The sequence below is a fragment of the Ptychodera flava genome, chromosome 14 (genome assembly GCF_041260155.1).
Source record: "Ptychodera flava strain L36383 chromosome 14, AS_Pfla_20210202, whole genome shotgun sequence".
NCBI lineage: Eukaryota > Metazoa > Hemichordata > Enteropneusta > Ptychoderidae > Ptychodera > Ptychodera flava.
In genome coordinates this window covers 1343107-1363488 of record NC_091941.1, presented here as the reverse complement: position 1 = coordinate 1363488, position 20382 = coordinate 1343107, and the positions used below count along the sequence as shown (strand labels likewise).

Sequence of the window (20382 nt, the reverse complement as noted above, 5' to 3'; positions counted from 1 at the left end):
ATTATAAATTAGCTGACATGAAAATGTGAAATGACTTTCAATATTGTTTTAACCTGGTATATTCATCAATGTACATAGCATGTTTTGCCAACTTTGATCAAGTGAATCTCAGAGGAAAGATCATCGAAAATGCAAATTAGGAATTGGCTGAAGAAGAATTGCTTAATGACTTTCAATACTGCTGTCTCATAGTATCTTTAATGTGTATAGCAAGTTTCATCAACTTTGGTCCAGTCAATTCAGACATATATCCCTAATTAGCAAAGTTCATTAAATATGTAAATTAGGAATTGGCTGAAGTACAAATACTTAACGATTTTTAATACTGTTGTATCACAGTGTCTTCAATATATGTAGCAAGTTTTCAATATACATACCAAGTTTGGTCAATTTTGATCCAGTCAAATCAGATATATATCCCTGATTAGGAAAGTTCATTAAATAAGCAAATTAGCAACTATCTTTCATGTCACCCCTTAATGCTTTCTACTGCTGATATATCTTGGTGTGATCAACATTTGTAGCAAATCTGATCAAATTGTGTGCAGTCGTTTTTAATGCATATTAGTTTTTTTCTAAAATCATTGATTATGCAAATGAGCAAAAAGTATGCAAACCAGACCCACCTAAAATTAATCAGTTCTTGCCATTTGCATACTCAAGCTATGTACCAGATTTGATTCTGATCTGATCAGCCATTTTTGAGATATCGGACCAACAGACAGACAGACAGACATCGCTGCGACATATGCTCACGTGTGTGAACACGTGAGCAAAAAATTGGCTTGTCAAATATTCTCGTAAGATTCCTAGAAGATGTCAAAGAGTCTGATTGGTTTGAATAGTTTTTAAAGGGGCAGTCCTCAATCCCTGGTTCTCGCAGTAGTGTTCATTAATATTGACTGTTTATGTGATTTTAGTCCTTTGTTCTCCTTTGAAAGTTGTGCATAGTTACTTCGAGATAAAGTTGATAATGAACTTGTCCCTTTAACAGGAGGGGAAAGAAAATAACTATATGAAGATAATGCTACATCTCTTTCAGCCAGCTCAACCAATGAGAAGTTTAATACTATATTTGTGTTTTACACTCAGCAGTCTGTCACAGTCTTATTAATTACTTAACCTCATGTCAACTCAATTGTCAGTGAGAAACTTTTGAAAATCTGACTTTTCAGCCGAACAGTGTTTCAGCAGAATCTATGGTTCCACATGTTGAAGCTGATTCATTTTGAGGAGTAGCTTCTCATCAATTAGAAATGGTTTCCAGGGGTATTTTGTATTGACATAATCTATGTTATGTAATCTAAATATACTATCATCAACTCAACCAGTACTTCATTAACATTTGGACAATTTTTCATTCAAAGTATTATTATACATCTACCATCGAGAAGAATAGAATTTTGCGTGTGCTAAAAAAGCCGTACGGAACGCCCGTTCCGTAACACGAACGGTTTCCAGGTGCCCCATCCCCTGCGGCTGTATCCGCGCGTTCACTGTTGAACGGTTTCAAGGGACCCATTGGACGAGTGCCAGAACATGTCTCGCACGCGCTCTATACGTACGTAGGTGTGTTGTGCACACACTCCAAAACTTGCAGAAGCGTGTCCGACATGGTGTTCCACACCGGCGCGATAAAATCAGAAGAAAAATTGTCGACATTGCATGAAAATGGTCACTACTCTGACAATTTGATGCCCCAGTCACGAATGTAAGATGTATAATAATAAGGTTATCACGAAAATACCGCAAAGGATGCACGAGGACATTGGCGCCGCGCATCGTCCTCCGTTTCGCGTCGGGCGATACGCTGTGCCAATGTCCTCGTGCATCCTTTGCGGTATTTTCATAATAACCTCATAGTATCTTCTGGATTATATGTAAATTGTTTTTAAAGGGACATAAGCTGTAACTTTTGAGTAATTTTTCACTACTCTGTTTGAATGTATCAACTACAGAATTTTACTATAATCCGATCATCATGACCAATGCCCGGTGTCCTGCTTGCCAACACAGCGTGTGTATGTGAAACGACCATTGTTATTGTTGATAAATGTATTCTAGTCTGGACCTGAATACAAAATTTAAACAATAACAATGCAGATTATACTCATATAGGGTATATTTATGAGCTAAATATCAGGAATTTCTCCATGGTTCAGGGATTCAAACCAGAAACTGCAGATGATACACAGAACAAACAAAATTTTAAAAATGACCAAAGTTACAGCTAATGGATCTTGAAAAGAGGATTTTCCACTATCATGAATTAATTACACATAAAACACACACATATAGACATTGACTGATCCAATATTGCATTTGATATTTTTTCTGGCACGGAATAGTTATGCCATTCATCTTCCTAAATGAACCAAGCATTAGAATTCAAGATGACATTCAAATATTGGGACAGTGTCCAAAATCCATGCTCCATGCTATGCCACTGAGAAAATGTCTTTAGAAAAGGTAGAACGGAACAACTGCTGAATGTGGCGTGTTTGGAATTCCCATCATGTACAAAGTTTTTCTCAAGGGAAAACAGACATAATGCACATGTCTTGAGGTGATGCATTTGCTGACAAGAAACAAAATATTACCCTCCTATGCTTATGATAAGGTTTTCACCACAAGAAATAAAAATTTTAGTAGAACATTGTAATTTATTTACCCACTTTTCTGCTTTGAATCCATTTTTAGGCACCACCAACAGCATATTATATCCCAAACTTTATCACCAAAGATGAGGAAGAATTCTTAATTGAGCAGGTATGTCTACCGCAGGTAATAAATGCCAAAATTAAGTCTTCACAAGAATTATATTTTATTTGAGTCTGAACAATTTTCCTTTGGAGAATGGCACATTCTTTTTGACAAGTTATATCATTTTTGACTCGTCAGACTTTCAGTCGAAGACTAGAGCATTCTATTAGCCTTTTGAAGCAGAGTGACGCGCATAAGCACTCCTTCTGCCACATGTTCATGAGTGATTTATGTGGGGTGTGCTATGGGGTCTTCATCTTTCAACCCATTTCCATCCTGATCCCTGATCCACAGACACAAGAAACAGCAGGTTTGCATGGCTGCTGATATGAGCAGGAACAAGTTAGGCTTTTGGGTAGTTTTGCAGAAAATAAAGAACAACCCAGGTGAGCACCTGATGGTCAACTGAGGCACAGAGACTGGCACGTTAGCTGCCTTGCCCAGCATTGAATATGAAAGAGGGAGATGCATGTACACAGTCTGTGCAAACTAAAACTATTACTAAAACTATTGCAAAGCAGCAGTTTCTTTACATAACTGCAACTAACAGAGGTGGTTGTGCAACCAACTTTCGGGATCCACAGAATCAGGGAATAAAGATACAAATTATGAAAATTTTGATGCAACAACCCCAATGACAGTGTGGTATAAATGTCAGCTCAAAGACATGAGAGTAATTCCGGGCTCTGCAGGGTTTCCTGTGGTGGCAATTCTGGACAAAGGAGTTATTATTATGTTAACATGTACAGAGAATTAAAAATGATCAGGCACTTTCCGAATGCTAACCAATCAGCGACAGATACATGTATATGGACACACCCAACATTACTCCATTACTATTGGCTAAAAGCGATTAACCATGATTAAACTTGGTTTGATCTATAGTTAACTAAAGCTTAGTTTTCACTAAATGTTTGGCTGTATGATAGTGGGGGACTTGAAAATTTTTGATCATGTAGAGGGGTGGAATTTGAAATTTTTTGAGGGTGTATTGAGAGGGAGACCAAAAATGAATAAGGAGTTCAATTGCATTTCTCAAGACCCACCACCACCAGTATTTGAGAAAACAACCTCACGTCAGTGGACACATACTAGCTCCATTAAATTTTTTCAGCATTTCATGCAAACGATTTCAAGGTCAAGGATGGCTGAAAGAAATAAATTTGCCCTTGTACAGTGGGAAGTACAAAGTCCGTATAAAGGCTTCCATAGCAGATCATTTCTAATTCTGTGTGCACTTGCTGTCCAACACGTACTCGTCCCCTTCCTCATTCTACCACCAGCCTTGTTCAATGGTGATACCAGTAGATCATGGCGAGTACGGCAACTGCTTATCAGCACTCAAGATTTGATACACTCTAGCTCTGAAGGCCTAACAAAGTCCATAAATTCCATTTTCCCCATCCTTAAAAGCAATTTTGTATGTGTGCTTTGCATCTTTGCATACATGTGTATGTACTTCTAGGTCAGTTTTTTTCATGCACCCCTAGCAAACTGTTCATGAGCGCTACAAATTTAGTATGGTACCAATAGGGTACTTGAAGGATGAAGAGGGTGTATATTTTGGGTAGAAAACCTCAATTTTGGTATTAATGATAAAAATTAATTTAAGTCACAAACTTGATACTATTTTCTGAAATGTAATATTTCACTTGCAACAAGAATATATGTAGAAAAAAATTATTTTTATTTTGCATTTATCTATCCTCATTCGAAAATGGCTTGGGTTGAAAAAACTGACGCTCAAAAGAAGTCATTAAAACATGATTAACAAAATTAAAATGCCTCTTATTCAAAATGTAAGAACTTTATTGACTATCAAAAAAGTCGTTTTGTTATATAGCATTTAAAGAAGATAATGTGAAAATTTCAGAAAATTTTACCCTGCCAGAGTGGAGCTAAATTCTTTGGAAATCTTAAAATTTGAAGAAAAGAGAAACTAGGAAACTGGGTGATTTGCATACATTTGCATAAGTTCACACTTCTTTATCACACAACTTATGACTGCTTGACAAGCCAAAAGGTGAATCCAACCAATATTTTAATCTTGGGTTGACAAATTAATTAAAATTGAATGGATATTTGCAAAAATAGTGATTTTGAGCAAATACGCTGTGTTAGGTGCAGGGCCCTCTCAAGAAGTTTTATGATGTACTTTATTGTGGTCAAACAATTTTCTTAAGTTGGTTTATCATTAAAGCTGCACTTTTCAATCCCAGGTTCTTGCATTAGCGGAGTTCTCCTCCCAGTCAAACACTTGGCCAGTACGATGTTTGATTTCTATAACATTAATTACACAAACTGATCTCAATCTTTTGTCACCTTTTGCTAATCCTGCAAACAGAGCTTATACAAGCGTTTGATTGACAGTCGGTTCAAATCGCCAACGGTCATTGATTCCCCACCACAAACGCTCAAATTTCCTAAAAAATTGTCTTCCAGTCACGTTAGACTTTGAATATAACCACAGAGTTCAATCGGCAGCAACTTCGCGCTGACCGCTTGGCAGTCTGTCTGCGTTTTTGCGACCGGGCAAAATTAAAAAGTGGCATTTTCTGGAGCGTGTGCCCGCGTGTTGTCTGTTTGGTTTCCACTTACACAATGAACGCCGCCATAGCTTCGCATCCTTTTACAGGGAGGATCCGCCTTTAATAGATACACAATTTATGATATTGAAGGATCAGAGTACCGAATACAAAGAATGTCCTCCTTCCTTACAACGATTTCTATACCAGTCTCTTTTGGCCTGGAGAGTGAATGAGTAAGCAGATACAACAGTGTTTGAAGTCTCAGGCATTTGAAAACAAGGACTGCTTGTAATATTTGACATGTGCATCAGATTAGGTAAAAATAGTCAAGCCTATTGTGAAGACTGAATACAGGATTAGAATGAGATAACTTTGTTGCCAGGTAACTTGATTTACTCTGATATTGGTTTTGAGGACTGATAGATGTCATATTGATTTGCTTATCACACATGTCTTGTAAGTCTTCATTACAAAGTGCGTACTTGAGCAGCAAGTTGTTGATTTGTTGATTTGTTAGTTTTTATACAGTGTGCATACTTTGGCAGCAAATTAACCTATGTATAAAATTCATTCTCATTAATTACAGGTGTATGCAGCTCCAAAGCCCAAATGGACCCAGTTGTCTAACAGACGATTGCAGAATTGGGGTATACTTTCTAAGCTAGCATTCTTTATTGAATATCAGCAGCATTTAAATATAAGAGAAAAGAAATCTACTGAAGATCATTTTGTTCTTTAGTTCACATCAATTCAACTTTAAATCCTAAAATTGCTGCACAAATTATTCAAAAACTGTACAAACCTTGTTGCTCTTGAACTCCTTAAATTATTGGATTAGTTGTACATGTGTGACATCAACACAAACTAAAATCATTGAATTCCCTTGTTACATATTCAATCTTTTGCCTCATATTTATGATCCAATGCTGTCATTTCTATCACCTCATTTACAGTTTTTAGTTAGAATTTGTGATGAAACTTTAAATTTTGAGTACATGTATGTATTTGTCCACTGAACTTTTCCTCAGGTTCGTTCGTAAACAGTAATCTTCCCCCTCTACCGGTACTGTCTATGGTCTATTCAATAGAACAATAATTGTTATTTGATGATTTCATTTCTTTATAAACTTTGTAACATCTTTTTAACATCTTTTTAACATTTTTTTTAACATCTGAAATTTGCTATCAATCTTCGGGTTGTCTTCTGTCGGATATTTAAAAATTGTGAAATTTTGATATTTGTATTTTTGGGACAATTTTTTCCAATTTTGGTCAAAAAATCATTTTCTCTGAAATTGCTCGTCTGATTGCTTTGAAACTTGATATGCATGTTTCAAGGGTAGTTAAGTATACTTTTACTCTGGCCTGCCACATCGAACCAAATGTCAGCCAAGTGTCACTGACGCTATTTTTTAGAACATTCCTGCTGATTTTGGTCAAAAAATATTATTATTCAAAACTACTTATCAGATGTTTTTAAAAATTTTTCAAACCTAAATCTGCAATGTGTGTAAGACTTATACAGGACCAGCAAATTTTGGACTTAAGAATTTTAACAATTTTCACACCTTTTTAGCTCATGTTTGGTATGTATATAAATACCAAAAAGAGCTTATATGGTGAGTTGGTGGCGTCTGTATGTCTGTATGTTTTTAAGATAGTGTAGTAAACTATATTGGAGCAACAAGTGCTTTTAGTAAAGTATTAGACTAGTATATAATGTCATATACATGAAGAGAACGTCAACATTTGATGACTCTTGAATATTCTGTAATATCCAAGATGATGGAAAATGAAGTCATTTATGGACACAATAGACAATATACCATAATTGACAACCTGACCAATCAACAATACCCTCGTCTTCATGATTTTAATGAGTGCAATTATCACTGGTTTACAGAACCAACTCGGATAAAGATTACAGCTGAGGTAGATATATTCAACACACCAAATTAGGTAAATACCCTAATTGATGTACCGAATATGCCTACGTCAGCTGTAAATGCACACTGGGAGATTCACATTGTGATTTACACAAAGATTTGATGGACAGCAAGTTCCAATGCAGGATCAGTCCTGTCTAATTTTTCAACCAGATATGGACTGAATATGCTCACGTGTTTTACAACAGGTTCATTAATAGTAGTGCGCTTCACAGAACAATGAGATATATGTTATCACTATACGTAGCAGGTTTTTTTCAACTTCGCACAGTACTCTCAGAGTTTAATCACTAATTACAAAACTTCATTTAATATGCAAATGAGCTGTTCATTAACTTGACACTGCTCAATGCTTTATGGGACAATTAGATATCCATCAGATCAACATTTGTAGCACGTTTTATTTAATTTAATGCTGTAATTTTAGAGTAATGTCACTAATTACAAAGTTCAGTAAATATGCATATAAACCCTAAATTAACTTGACACTGTTCAATGATTCATAGCACAATTAAATATTTATCAAATCAATATCTGTAGCACGTTTCACAAAATTTTGGTGCCGAAATTTCAGAGTTACATACCTAATTACAAAGTTTATTAAATATGCAAATGAACCCTTAATTAATTTTACACTACTAAATGCTTTACAATACAGTTAGATATCTGTCGTATCGGTATGTGCAGCAGTTTTCATCACATTTGATGCAGTTGTTTCGGAGTTATATGACTAATTATAAGACTTCATGAAATATGCAAATGAGCTAATTATTAACTTGACACTGCTCAATGCTTCTCAGTACAATTGGATATTTATCAGATCAACATCTGTAGCAAGTTTCATCAAATTTAACTCTGTAATTTTGGAGTAATATCACTGATTACAAAGTTCATTAAATATGCAAATGAACCCTTAATTAACTTCACACAACTAAATGCTCTACACCACAATTAGATATCTGTCGGATCAGTATCTGCAGCAGATTTCATCACATTTGGTGCAGTTATATCACTAATTACGAAACTTCATAAAATATGCAAATGACCTATTTGTTAACTTGACACTGCCAAATGCTTCTCAGTACAATTAGATATTTTATTTATCAAAACAATATCTGTACCCAATTTCACTTACTTTGGTGCCATAATTTCAGAGTTATATACCTAATTACAAAGTTCATTAAATATGCAAATAGACCCTTGATTAATTTCACACTACTAAATGCTTTACACTACAGTTAGATATCAGTCTGATCAGTATCTGCAGCAGATTTCATCACATTTGGTGAAGTTATATCGGAGTTATATGACTTATTACAAACCTTCATAAAATATGCAAATGAGCTATTTATTAACTTGACACTGCCTAATGCTTCTAAGTATAATTAGATATATATCAGATCAATATTTGTTGCAAGTATCATCAAGTTTGGTGCAGGATTTTCAGAGTTATCTCACTAATAACAAAAGTTCATTAAATATGCAAATGAGAAGATAATTGACATGACACTCACAGTATCATCATAATTTTCTTAGATTGTCATCTGTGAAAAGTTTCATGAAATTTGGTGCAGTATTTCTTGATATATGTCTACACTGTCATTGCCGTCTCCATAGGGAAACCATTGTACGGAAAAAAACGATATTGCATAACTTCATTAATATGCAAGCCACACTAACCAAAATCTAATCAGTTCTTGCAAGAAGCATATGGTACCTGTGTACCAAATCTGACTTGAATCCGTTCAGGTGTTTTTGAGTTATCGTGTAAACAGACAGACAGACAGACACACACACACACACGGACAGACAGACAGACATCGCTATGACATTAGCCCACGTGTTTACACACATGAGCTAAAAACTGGTAAAACCCGTGGTAGACCATGGGAGATTTCAAAACTATTATATTTACAATGACTACAACATTGATTTTTGTAACTTTTTTACCAAAACCAACTCAAAAATCTACGTTTTCTGTGGCTCTGTCCCTGTGTTGCTTGGTGAGAGACATTTTGCATAGTGAGCATTGCAGTTATCATGTTCCTTTTGTCATTTCTATCACCATTGCCTGATACAAGTGAGTTCTGTAGCATTGCATTCACAACTCAGTTTCTTTTACAAACCAATTTCGTCATATTTTAAAGGGGGAATCCCACATCCAAAAGGCATGGTAGCAGAGAAATTACCAAAGGTAAGTGTGACAGTACAAGTACTGTATCCATAGTACATCAAAAGCTGTGCCCCTATTATAGCTTGAAAGTTTCTTTTATTTAAAGTCAGTTTAAAAATCATCTGCTTCACTCTCTCTTGTGCCTATCATTGCTTGAAAGTTTCAAAGCTATGTGCCTACCTCTCTCTCACTCTTTCTGTCTCTCTCCATATGATCTCAAGATAGATGTCTCATCAGCTATTTTTCCTTTCATACACATACTGATACACCCAGATACATAGGTATAACAATGCAATACACATTCAATTCATATTACTATTTGACTGTGTGCTTGTAAATTATTGATGCTCTTGTCAATTGTCAAGTAGTATGTATGGAACATTGTTCTTGAATTATTTGGAAAGGTAAAGAGGAAACAAGTAAATCTTTTACGTATGTTTTTCTGGACTTCTCAATTTTGGTACAAACACCATGATGTAGAAATATGTAGAGCAGTCATTTTTCTGATGCTACCACTGTATGCACCACAGCTGACGCTCTTCTACTGTGTGTGTAAATTTTCCAAATCTGGCAGTTTAACATCTTTGAAGCATTCTCTGATCCATATACCCATCAAGATATGAAACATTAAACAATACAGACTGAATGATTTTAGATTCTGTTTTCAACATTTTGGTTTATATATCAGTGGCTAGAACTGTACACAGAGAAGGTATCTGCCCTGGGAGTGTTCCAAGACAAGAAACCAAATCATGTGCTTGTCAATGAATATGAAAGTGGACAGGGAATTATGGTAAGTAACATTTACCCAAACATGACTTCAGAGCAAGAGGGGTACCGTAATTCACATTCTTAAAGAAATAATTTCTTTAATTAACATGCTTGAAGAAATCATCAATCCTCTACTTATATTAATTTTTCCAAGGGTTTTTAAAAGGGGTTTTAAAAGCAGCCGCAAAATTGATAGACTAGAAAGTAAGAATTCCATGTAGTATTTTCTTTCAAAGACATGCATTGCCCGGTGCCCATCAAAGACCCATGCATCCTATAGTCCCCATGGACAAAGTCCGGGGGACCTATGGATTAGGCTCTGGCCGGCTGTCTTTCCCTTCAACCACTCAGATATCTCAGACATGCCTGAGCCTATTCCTTTCAATTTGGTACACTATGATAAACATATGCACGACCATTGTTTTGGCTGTGGCATGCATAATTATTGCCAATTTGCTTAAGTTACAATTTTGAAAAAGTTCTGTTTCCAGAGAGACTGCGGCAAATTTGATGAAAAACGGTTTGTACAAGTGTTGGTCGTACGGAGCTCTAATAGCACAAGAAGACATGGCAGTCACAAAATTCTGACTCAAATATGATGATACTCTGTAAAGATACTGAGATACCAGAGCTGTAATAGTTTGCAAAGATATTTAGCAGTATCATAGCTTTCAGTTGCTAATTTGTATATTTAGTAAACTTTCATAATATTATATAGGGCTCAGCCCTTGGTGTCGCGCCAGGGGTTAAGATTGGCAATGTTATTTGTATTGATTCATGATAAACTGTAATTGTTACTTCATAGACGTTTATATGACAACTATGCCCAGTTTCCCTCTGATGAAAGCAGTTCACGTACGTACACGACGTCAAACCCTGCAGCAGGGCAGGTATAGATTTTCTGTAGCGTGTAAAAATTTTGGACAAAAATTGGCAATTTTTACAATGATAACAGCCTATTGCGTTAAACAAGGGACGTATTATGCAATCATTATCATTGCAATGGTAACCGCACTGCCCACCTTCCACTTGCAAGCTGAAAACTATAGCGTCCGTCTAAAAACTGGCAATTTTTTAATCTAATTATTGACACAGGGGGCGCTCTTCTATAATTCCATCCCAGCATTCTTTGCGTATGCCACCGTTCATATGCACGACAGTTTTCTCCCTTTATCTATATTAACGATATTTTGTATCAGCGACAAGGTGCATAATAACATTTACTGGCTAATAAGAGAGGTATATTTTATAAAAGGCATGTTATATAATAGTAATTTGTTTCGTATTTGTTTATTTACGAGTACTCAAAAAAAACATGGCGGCGCCCATGAAAGAAGGGTACACTTCCGGTTACTCGCATAGTATATTATGAATAAGCGCATGCGTATCAGTAAGCCGCTGGCGCGACTAATAAGTGTTATATGCCTAGAAATACTGTGCAGCAAATTTGATGAAACTTGGTACAGATATTGATCTCACAGTGTTGTAATAGCATGCAAGGACGTTTAGCAGTATCATATCAATTAACTACTGATTTGCATATTTAATGAATTTTTATTATTAGGGTGATATGTCCAGAAACGCTGTATCAAATATGATGGAACATGGTACAGATGTCAAACTCACAGTTTTGTGATAGCATGCGAAAACATTTAGCACAATTATGTCACTCAATTGCTTATTTGCATATTTGATGAAGTTTTGTAATTAGGATGATATATCAAGAAATACTTTATAAAATTTGATGACATTTGATAGAAATATTGATCTCACATTGCTTTAACAGTGTACAAAGACATTTATTTTATTTTTTATTTATTTATTTATTTATTTATTTATTTCGAGAGCCAGCTCATACACCACCAAAAAACGTACAGAAAAAAAAGGGGGACTGATAATATCATCATACAGTTTTGAAATTGATTGCAAATGAGAAGGGTTATTACAGTTTGAATTTCTACAAATGAAAGCTTCTTTGCCAATATTAATTTCTCTAAGGTTATTACATGAACTGTTGAGATAATGATGCATTGATATATGATATATATATCAGCATCATGTCAATTAATTGCTAATTTGCATATTTAATGAACTTCACTCATTAGTTTGATATGTTCTGAAATACTTCATCCATCAGAGTTGATGACATAGTTAAGATGTTGATTGCTGAATGCCATAATAGTGAGCATGCAACAACATTTAGCACTATTATGTCACTAAATTGCAAATTAGCATATTTAATGAGTTTTTGTAATTAGTGTGTAATGTGTTACGAACTACAGTATGAAATTTGATGTTTATCAGAGTTGTTTATCAGTATCATGTCAATAAATTTAAAATTCGCATATTAAATGAACTTTTCTAGTTATTGTGGTATGACCACAGGGCCTCATAAGTGGCTATTTAAGTCAATATTACAGCGTTTTTCTTTCTTTTTTTAATGTTACAAATAAACCAGCTGAAGAGCACAACACTTGTGTAGCTGTCTTTTGTGTAGCTTGTATTGGCATGTATAGTGTGTCCTCATAAATGTGACCTTCAGTTCCGTGACCTCTAGCCTGCCTACTTCCTGTCCTCGCTATGCTTACTGTACTAATTTCCCAAGGGAAGAAGCTCTTCGCCAAGCCAAAACTGTCAGAGCCGCTAAGTACCTGGTTACTTAAAATGCATCATAAATATTCATATATTTATGTGGGCGAATCTGCATTAATGAGCGTGAAAAAACACCAGGGCTACAGGCAATCTCAAGTTTGGAGCAACATGTTACGGCTCTGGCGACTGTTGTTGTTGGCAAAAACGCAGAGCAAAGAAAGTCCGGTAGAGTATTCAGTGCGTTGTACGCGCGATCGAGCAAACATCGTAGAAGCCGTCGACGGCTCACGGGAAAATGGTCGAAAATACGTGTTCTTATCTTCAAGAAAGTTAGCAGGCGTACAGAATGAGTCTCAGCATGGAGGTAGCAGAGACATGGTCTCAGATAGTCGATGATAAAGATGATACAAGTTTATTTATTCAAAGGCTAATATAGTTCATTATTTTGCAAGCTAAATCTACGATACCGGTCGGTCTTGTAGTAAACTGCCAACGAAGCCTACGCGTTGGCTCACATCGGGACTGTGGCGATGACCCTAATGACCCGAGCGCGTTCGATACACGCCACAAGTGCTGCTGCGATATCACAGCTACATAAAAAGGGGATGGCCTGGTCAGATCTTCACCCAACAATACCAACACCGACCCATTTGTGAACACAACACTACATTGTAACCACTCTATGTATAAAACCATAAAAGTTACTAGTACTTTTATTTAGTATGAAGCTTAATCGGAACAACATATATTATATGCATTATTGGATAAGAGGTTGAATGGGTTACAGTATGTGGAAGGACTGTAACTGGGTAAACCGTTCAGTTAAAAATGTACCATGGAGGTAGTAGCGGACTACCTCCATGCATATACTATGCATACACAACGGGCAACAAGATTAAATCAAATCCCGTGCACTTTTCCTAGTGTTTGACTGTTGCTGCTGCTTTAAACAGAGTTTCAGAAGTACTGGTGTTAGGTGATAACGCAATCTCGACTGGCTTTTTAACCTCCCAGCGATAAAATGGGAACAAAATAGGCATACAAACTTACCTGTTGCTGTACCACTGAGGTGATCTGCCGGCTGTGTCGCGTACGGGCCATGTGCAATACATCGTGTTTGTAAATATGTTTATTTCCTGTTTATTTCTTGCATAAGGCACGCCCCACCACTCTTGAACGAGCCTTCACTCACCAGATTACGTCCTCATTATAAAGTATAATCAAGTTGCCCACACATGTACTTCACGGCGCACATGGGTCGCTTCGGACATGGTGCTGAAAGCGTCCAATTTTCTTCAGATTCTACATTCATGAAGGTTCATTTTTAGACTTTAATGACATTGTCAGATCGGTGTGCCAAAACAATGGCCGTGTCTGTCAAAAAAAATTACCAAGATTTCATGTTGTTTGAGATTCACCATTACACTCATACTGAGGATATGGCCGGATCTGCCTCCCTTGGGAAATATAAGAACAGTAAACACAGTGACGTCTGTACGCATGGCCGGCCATATGGCGAAGAAGTAGGCATGGCTAGAGGTCACGGAACTAAAGTTCGCATTTACATATGATCACATTCCCCATTGAAGGCGCACTATACATGCCAATACAAGCTACACAAAAGACAGCTACACAAGTGTTGTGCTCTTCAGCTTGTTTATTTGTAACATTGAAAAAGAAAGAAAAACGCTGTAATATTGACTTAAATAGCCACTTATGAGGCCCTGTGGTATGACTATTATGTTACTAAATGGCCAATTTGCATATTTAATGAGTTTTCATAATTAGGGTGTAATGTGTCAAGAACTACAGAATAAAATTTGATAGAAATGTTGAGCTTACATTAACAGTGAATAAATATGTTTATCGTTATGATGTCAATTTATTTAAATTTAATTTGCATATTTCATGAACTTTCCTAATTAGTGATATGTTCAGAAATACTGCATCAAATTTCATTTCACTTGGTACAGATGTTGATCCTTCAGATATGTCATAGCATGAAAAGATAGCATATCATGTCAGTTAATTGCTAATTTGCATATTAAATAACTTTCGTAATTAGGGTGATGTCAAGAAATACTGCAGCAATACGGTAACTTGGTATAGATGTTGATCACACAGTGCTGTAATTGAATGAATACAATGACATTCAGTGGCATTCTTTCATTAAATTGCTTCTTTGCATATTTAATGCATTTTTTTATTTAGGGTGAATGCCCAGCAGCACCGCATCAAATTTCATGGAATCTTGTACAGATGGTAATCTCTCAGTTTTATAATAATATACAAAATATTTAGCAACATCCTGTCAATCAATTACAAATTTACATATTTAATGACCTTCCATAATTGGCATGGCAGGCCAGATGTGCTTTATATTTTCACCGCTCTGGTTTGGACCAATCCCGTTGTTTTCTGTAGTAAAGTTGAACCTCTACTCAGGGAAAGAATGTTTGTAATTAGCAATTATATCCTGAATGACTGAAGTAAATCTGATGACAATTGCTGCATATGTTGATCATACAAAGATTGAACAGTCAAGAAAGGCATTAAACAGTATCAATAGCTAATAATAGTAAGTCTCTTCTGTAATGTGTTCTGATTTTTTCATGTTGAGAGCCATGGCTTGACACAGATCAGTTGAATTGTGACATTTCAAGAGCCAGTGCATGACATACCTAATTCTGTCCAACTTCAAGTTCTTAATCGTATGGTGTTCATAGTAATGTCTACTAATGGTAGTTTACAATCCAATCCAATACGGGCATTGGTCACAGACAGGGCTTTGGTACCTGCATTTCTTTTTTCATGCACATCATATCAACTTGAATTTATTTACTTCCGCTGACAAATTCCAATTACAACTGTGGACTATGTCATCGTCAATGACTTGTTGATTTGAATAGTGTAGATTTGAAATCAGGAAGAGTATTAGCTCTTTATTACCTTCATTTACATATTACAAAATCTTCTCTATTAAAGTTATTCATCAAATTATGTACTGTCACACTTATGTTAAATTTACATTATGTTACCCTGCAAGCCCCATGAGGATGGACCACTATTTTATCCTGTCATATCAACAATCAGTCTTGGCAGTCATGCAATACTGAATTATTATCATCACCCTACGTCTCAAGTCAAAAGTCAAGCTACAGAGAGTGATATCCAGGTAAGTACATGTATGAATGAAATTTCACATCATTTGCGTAATTTGGTTACAGTAAAACCTGCTGAAACTGAACCCCAAGAAAACCAGATCAATGTCCGTACTGAAAATTAAGTCCTTGCCCACTCCAATTAGACAACACACATAAGAAAACCTGCTAAGACCGGCCATTGTCTACTGTGGAAACCAGACCAGTTGTCAAGCAAAAACAGGATGACAGCACTTTTTGATGAAGTTGGCATCTTAAAAAGTTTCTTTCTTTTTAGCTTTATTACAGACGTGCCAAATTGCTGTCTTTGTCTTTGCATAGGTGTACAAAAATAGAAGGATACAGGAAGCTCCTTTGAGCCTTTTTTCCAGGGATAGTTGCTGCTGATGTTATTTTACACCGTGGTGCGAAGCACCAAAGGTGTCCTATGTCGCCACAATGTCTGTGTGTGTGTCCGTCCATCCGTAGACAGATTTTGTTCCACTCATAACTTAAGAACCCTTAGGTCCAATGTCATGCAATTTGGTATTTGGTATTATCATGATGAGACTTAGATCTGATTAGATTTTGGTGGGTGTGGCTTATTAATTAATTGCTCATTTGCATATTTTATGACTTTTTTCGTTCACGCAGATATCTCAGAGACGCCTGGAGCGATTTCGTTCAAACTTTGTAAAAGGATAGTACTCTACCTCATACAGATGCACGTTGATTTGTTTCACAATGTGATCAAATTTGGCCGTGTTAGAGGACTTTTTAGTTTTCACCTCCATAGACTCCCCTGTATAAGGCAATCCATAGACTCCCATGTATAAGGCAATCCATAGACTCCCATGTATAAGGCAATCCATAGACTCCCATGTTTAAGGCAGTCCTTAGACTCCCATGTATAAGGCAATCCATAGACTCCCATGTATAAGGCAATCCATAGACTCCCATGTTTAAGGCAGTCCATAGACTCCCATGTATAAGGCAATCCATAGACTCCCATGTTTAAGGCAGTCCATAGACTCCCATGTATAAGGCAATCCATAGACTCCCATGTATAAGGCGATCCATAGACTCCCATGTTTAAGGCAGTCCATAGACTCCCATGTATAAGGCAGTCCATAGACTCCCATGTATAAGGCCAAGAAAAATAAAAATTTAGTTTCTCATCGTATTCATATTGCAAAAAGGATGCAGTGACACAGTTTTTAGTCCCCACAGATAAAGTCAAGGGGGCTCATAGATTGGGTCATGTCAGTCCGTTAGTCCATCCATGTGAGTCCATCCGTTCACGCAGATATCTCAGACACTTTGACAAAATGTCACGTGACCTTTGACCTCAAATATACATATTTGTCCATAACTCAGTAACCACAAGTGCTACACCCTTCATATTTGGTATGATGGGACACCTTATGACGCCACATATTGTACCTCATTAATTATGCACATATCTAATTTTGAGCGAGCCAATAGAGCTAGAGGTCTGATTTTTGGTATATAGGGATAACTTAGCAATACAATTATTTTGACAAAATGTCACGTGACCTCGGTGACCTTTGACCTCAAATATACATATTTGTCCATAACTCAGTAACCACAAGCGCTACACCCTTCATATTTGGTATGATGGGACACCTTGTGACGCCACATATTGTACCTCATTAATTATGCACATATCTAATTTTGAGCGAGCCAATAGAGCTAGAGGTCTGATTTTTGGTATATAGGGATAACTTAGCAATACAATTTTTTTGACAAAATGTCATGTGACCTCGGTGACCTTTGACCTCAAATATACATATTTGTCCATAACTCAGTAACCACAAGTGCTACACCCTTCATTTATGGTATGATGGGACACCTTATGACGCCACATATTGTACCTCATTAATTATGCACATATCTAATTTTGAGCGAGCCAATAGAGCTAGAGGTCTGATTTTTGGTATATAGGGATAACTTAGCAATACAATTTTTTTGACAAAATGTCACGTGACCTCGGTGACCTTTGACCTCAAATATACATATTTGTCCATAACTCAGTAACCACAAGTGCTACACCCTTCATATTTGGTATGATGGGACACCTTGTGACGCCACATATTGTACCTCATTAATTATGCACATATCTAATTTTGAGCGAGCCAATAGAGCTAGAGGTCTGATTTTGGTATATAGGGATAACTTAGCAATACAATTTTTTTGACAAAATGTCATGTGACCTCGGTGACCTTTGACCTCAAATATACGTATTTGTCCATAACTCAGTAACCACAAGTGCTACACCCTTCATATTTGGTATGATGGGACACCTTATGACGCCACATATTGTACCTCATTAATTATGCACATATCTAATTTTGAGCGAGCCAATAGAGCTAGAGGTCTGATTTTTGGTATATAGGGATAACTTAGCAATACAATTATTTTGACAAAATGTCACGTGACCTCGGTGACCTTTGACCTCAAATATACATATTTGTCCAAACCTCAGTAACCACAAGTGCTACACCCTTCATATTTGGTATGATGGGACACCTTATGACGCCACATATTGTACCTCATTAATTATGCACATATCTAATTTTGAGTGAGCCAATAGAGCTAGAGGTCTGATTTTTGGTATGTAGGGATAACTTAGCAATACAATTTTTTTGAAAAAATGTCACGTGACCTCAATGACCTTTGACCTCAAATATACATATTTGTCCATAACTCAGGAACCACAAGTGCTACACCCTTCATATTTGGTATGATGGGACACCTTATGACGCCACATATTGTACCTCATTAATTATGTGCATATCTAATTTTGAGCAAGCCAATAGAGGTAAATGTATGATTTTTAGTATATAGGGACAGACTATAGGATAGAAATTTTTTGACAAAATGTCATGTGACCTCGATAACCTTTTACGTAAAATACACGATTATGTCAATAAATAAGTAACCACAAGTGCTATGTCCTTTATATTTAGTAGGATGGGAGACCTTATGACAACACATGCTTTACCTCGTTAATTATGCCCATATATAATTGTGGGCAAGCCAATAGAGCTAGAGGTCTGAATTTTGGCATATATGGATTAATTAGCAATACAATGGGGTTTTTTTTTCAAAATGTCACGTGACCTTGATGACCTTTGACCTTGAATATGCATATATATGCATAACTCAGTAACCACAAGTTCTTTACGCTTCAATTTTGATAGGATAGTAGACCTTAAGATGTCACATCTTGTACCTCATCTGAACATATACACTCCAGTGATACTTCTTAATGACCTCATTTCCCTGCCCCATCAAGACTAATACTCCTATTACAAGTGGGGACTATGTCAATGTCAATGACTTGTTACTTCTATACAGAATATTATCTCACATAGTGAGTGTCTGAATATTATTCTGAATTGTATTCCAAAGCACATTCTGAAAGGACTCTTCTTATCTCACATAGTGAGTGTCTTAATGTTATTCTGAATTGTATTCCTAAGCACATTCTGAAAGTAACTTTTCTGAAAATTTCACATTCTTTGCCACTGCACCATCTCCCTAATACATACTGATGACCCACGGTGTCCACTCAAGTCTCACTTTGATTTTATTCATAGCGTGCCTTCGGGTTGTAATTGGTAAACGTCAAGTCTTTCTGTGCAATGCCACAGACAACATCCACAATAGTGTCCTTCGCGCAAGTAATGGTGTTGTCGCAATACTACAACCTTTTTCTCTCTTAACCATGATATGCAGCTGATCGAGTAAAATTCATCATGTTCATCAAGTAGTAAAATTTGATCCAGAAAACAAAGCTGAGGTTAATTTTTTTATTGCGGACCAATTTTTGCAACTTTTCCATGTAAGACACACAAGAACTGAGAAATTTGGATCCAGGATAATTCCAGATGTCATGATCAACCCCCCCCCCATAATGGAAGGCATTTCACTATCTGTACCTACTGTTTACGTCCAAGGTTGTAAATACATTTCCTCCCATATGGCCATTGTAAACATGGTCAATACCAAGGGTGGAACATTTGATATTCAGGAGGGGGTTGGGTCTAGAAGATTGATGATGTAACATTACTTTTTTACTACATCCTTTGTACATTCCCCCCCCTTTAATTTTCCCCACTCTCCCACCTTTTCTTTATTCAAGCCTTCTCTGGCTGTTTTTTTTTGTTGACATTTGCTTATGTGTTTAGGATCTGCTTGTCTCTTTGCTATAGAAGTTGATATGCATGCTCCTAAAGATGACCTTCCAGTAGCTAAGTTGCAGACCTTAATTGCTTTTGTCATTCTTTTTTTTCTGGTTTAAACATTTTTGAATGGAGCAATTCAAAGAGAATGTGAGCACATAGTGTCCTTGACAGTGTTTTTATGAATTTGGCAACGATATTTTGATGTACACAATATTATGAGTGAAATGGGTGTGTCTGAGCTGTCCTGATCGCTGCAAC

The 20382-nt window shown here is 36.4% G+C and overlaps 1 protein-coding gene across 2 annotated transcripts in view; it reads left to right on the top strand.

The window, feature by feature from the left end:
- LOC139148909 (alpha-ketoglutarate-dependent dioxygenase alkB homolog 6-like) overlaps positions 1–20382 on the top strand; it is a 41463-nt gene that overhangs the window by 1509 nt on the left and 19572 nt on the right. The window contains exons 2-6 of one of the 2 annotated variants that reach the window (XM_070720360.1): positions 2701–2769; positions 5878–5938; positions 9385–9431; positions 10099–10203; positions 15820–15948. In XM_070720360.1, the coding sequence (XP_070576461.1) occupies positions 2701–2769; positions 5878–5938; positions 9385–9431; positions 10099–10203; positions 15820–15948 (411 nt within the window). Of the gene's footprint in view, positions 1–2700; positions 2785–5877; positions 5939–9384; positions 9432–10098; positions 10204–15819; positions 15949–20382 lie in introns of both variants that reach the window. The other variant, XM_070720359.1, reaches the window with a different exon arrangement.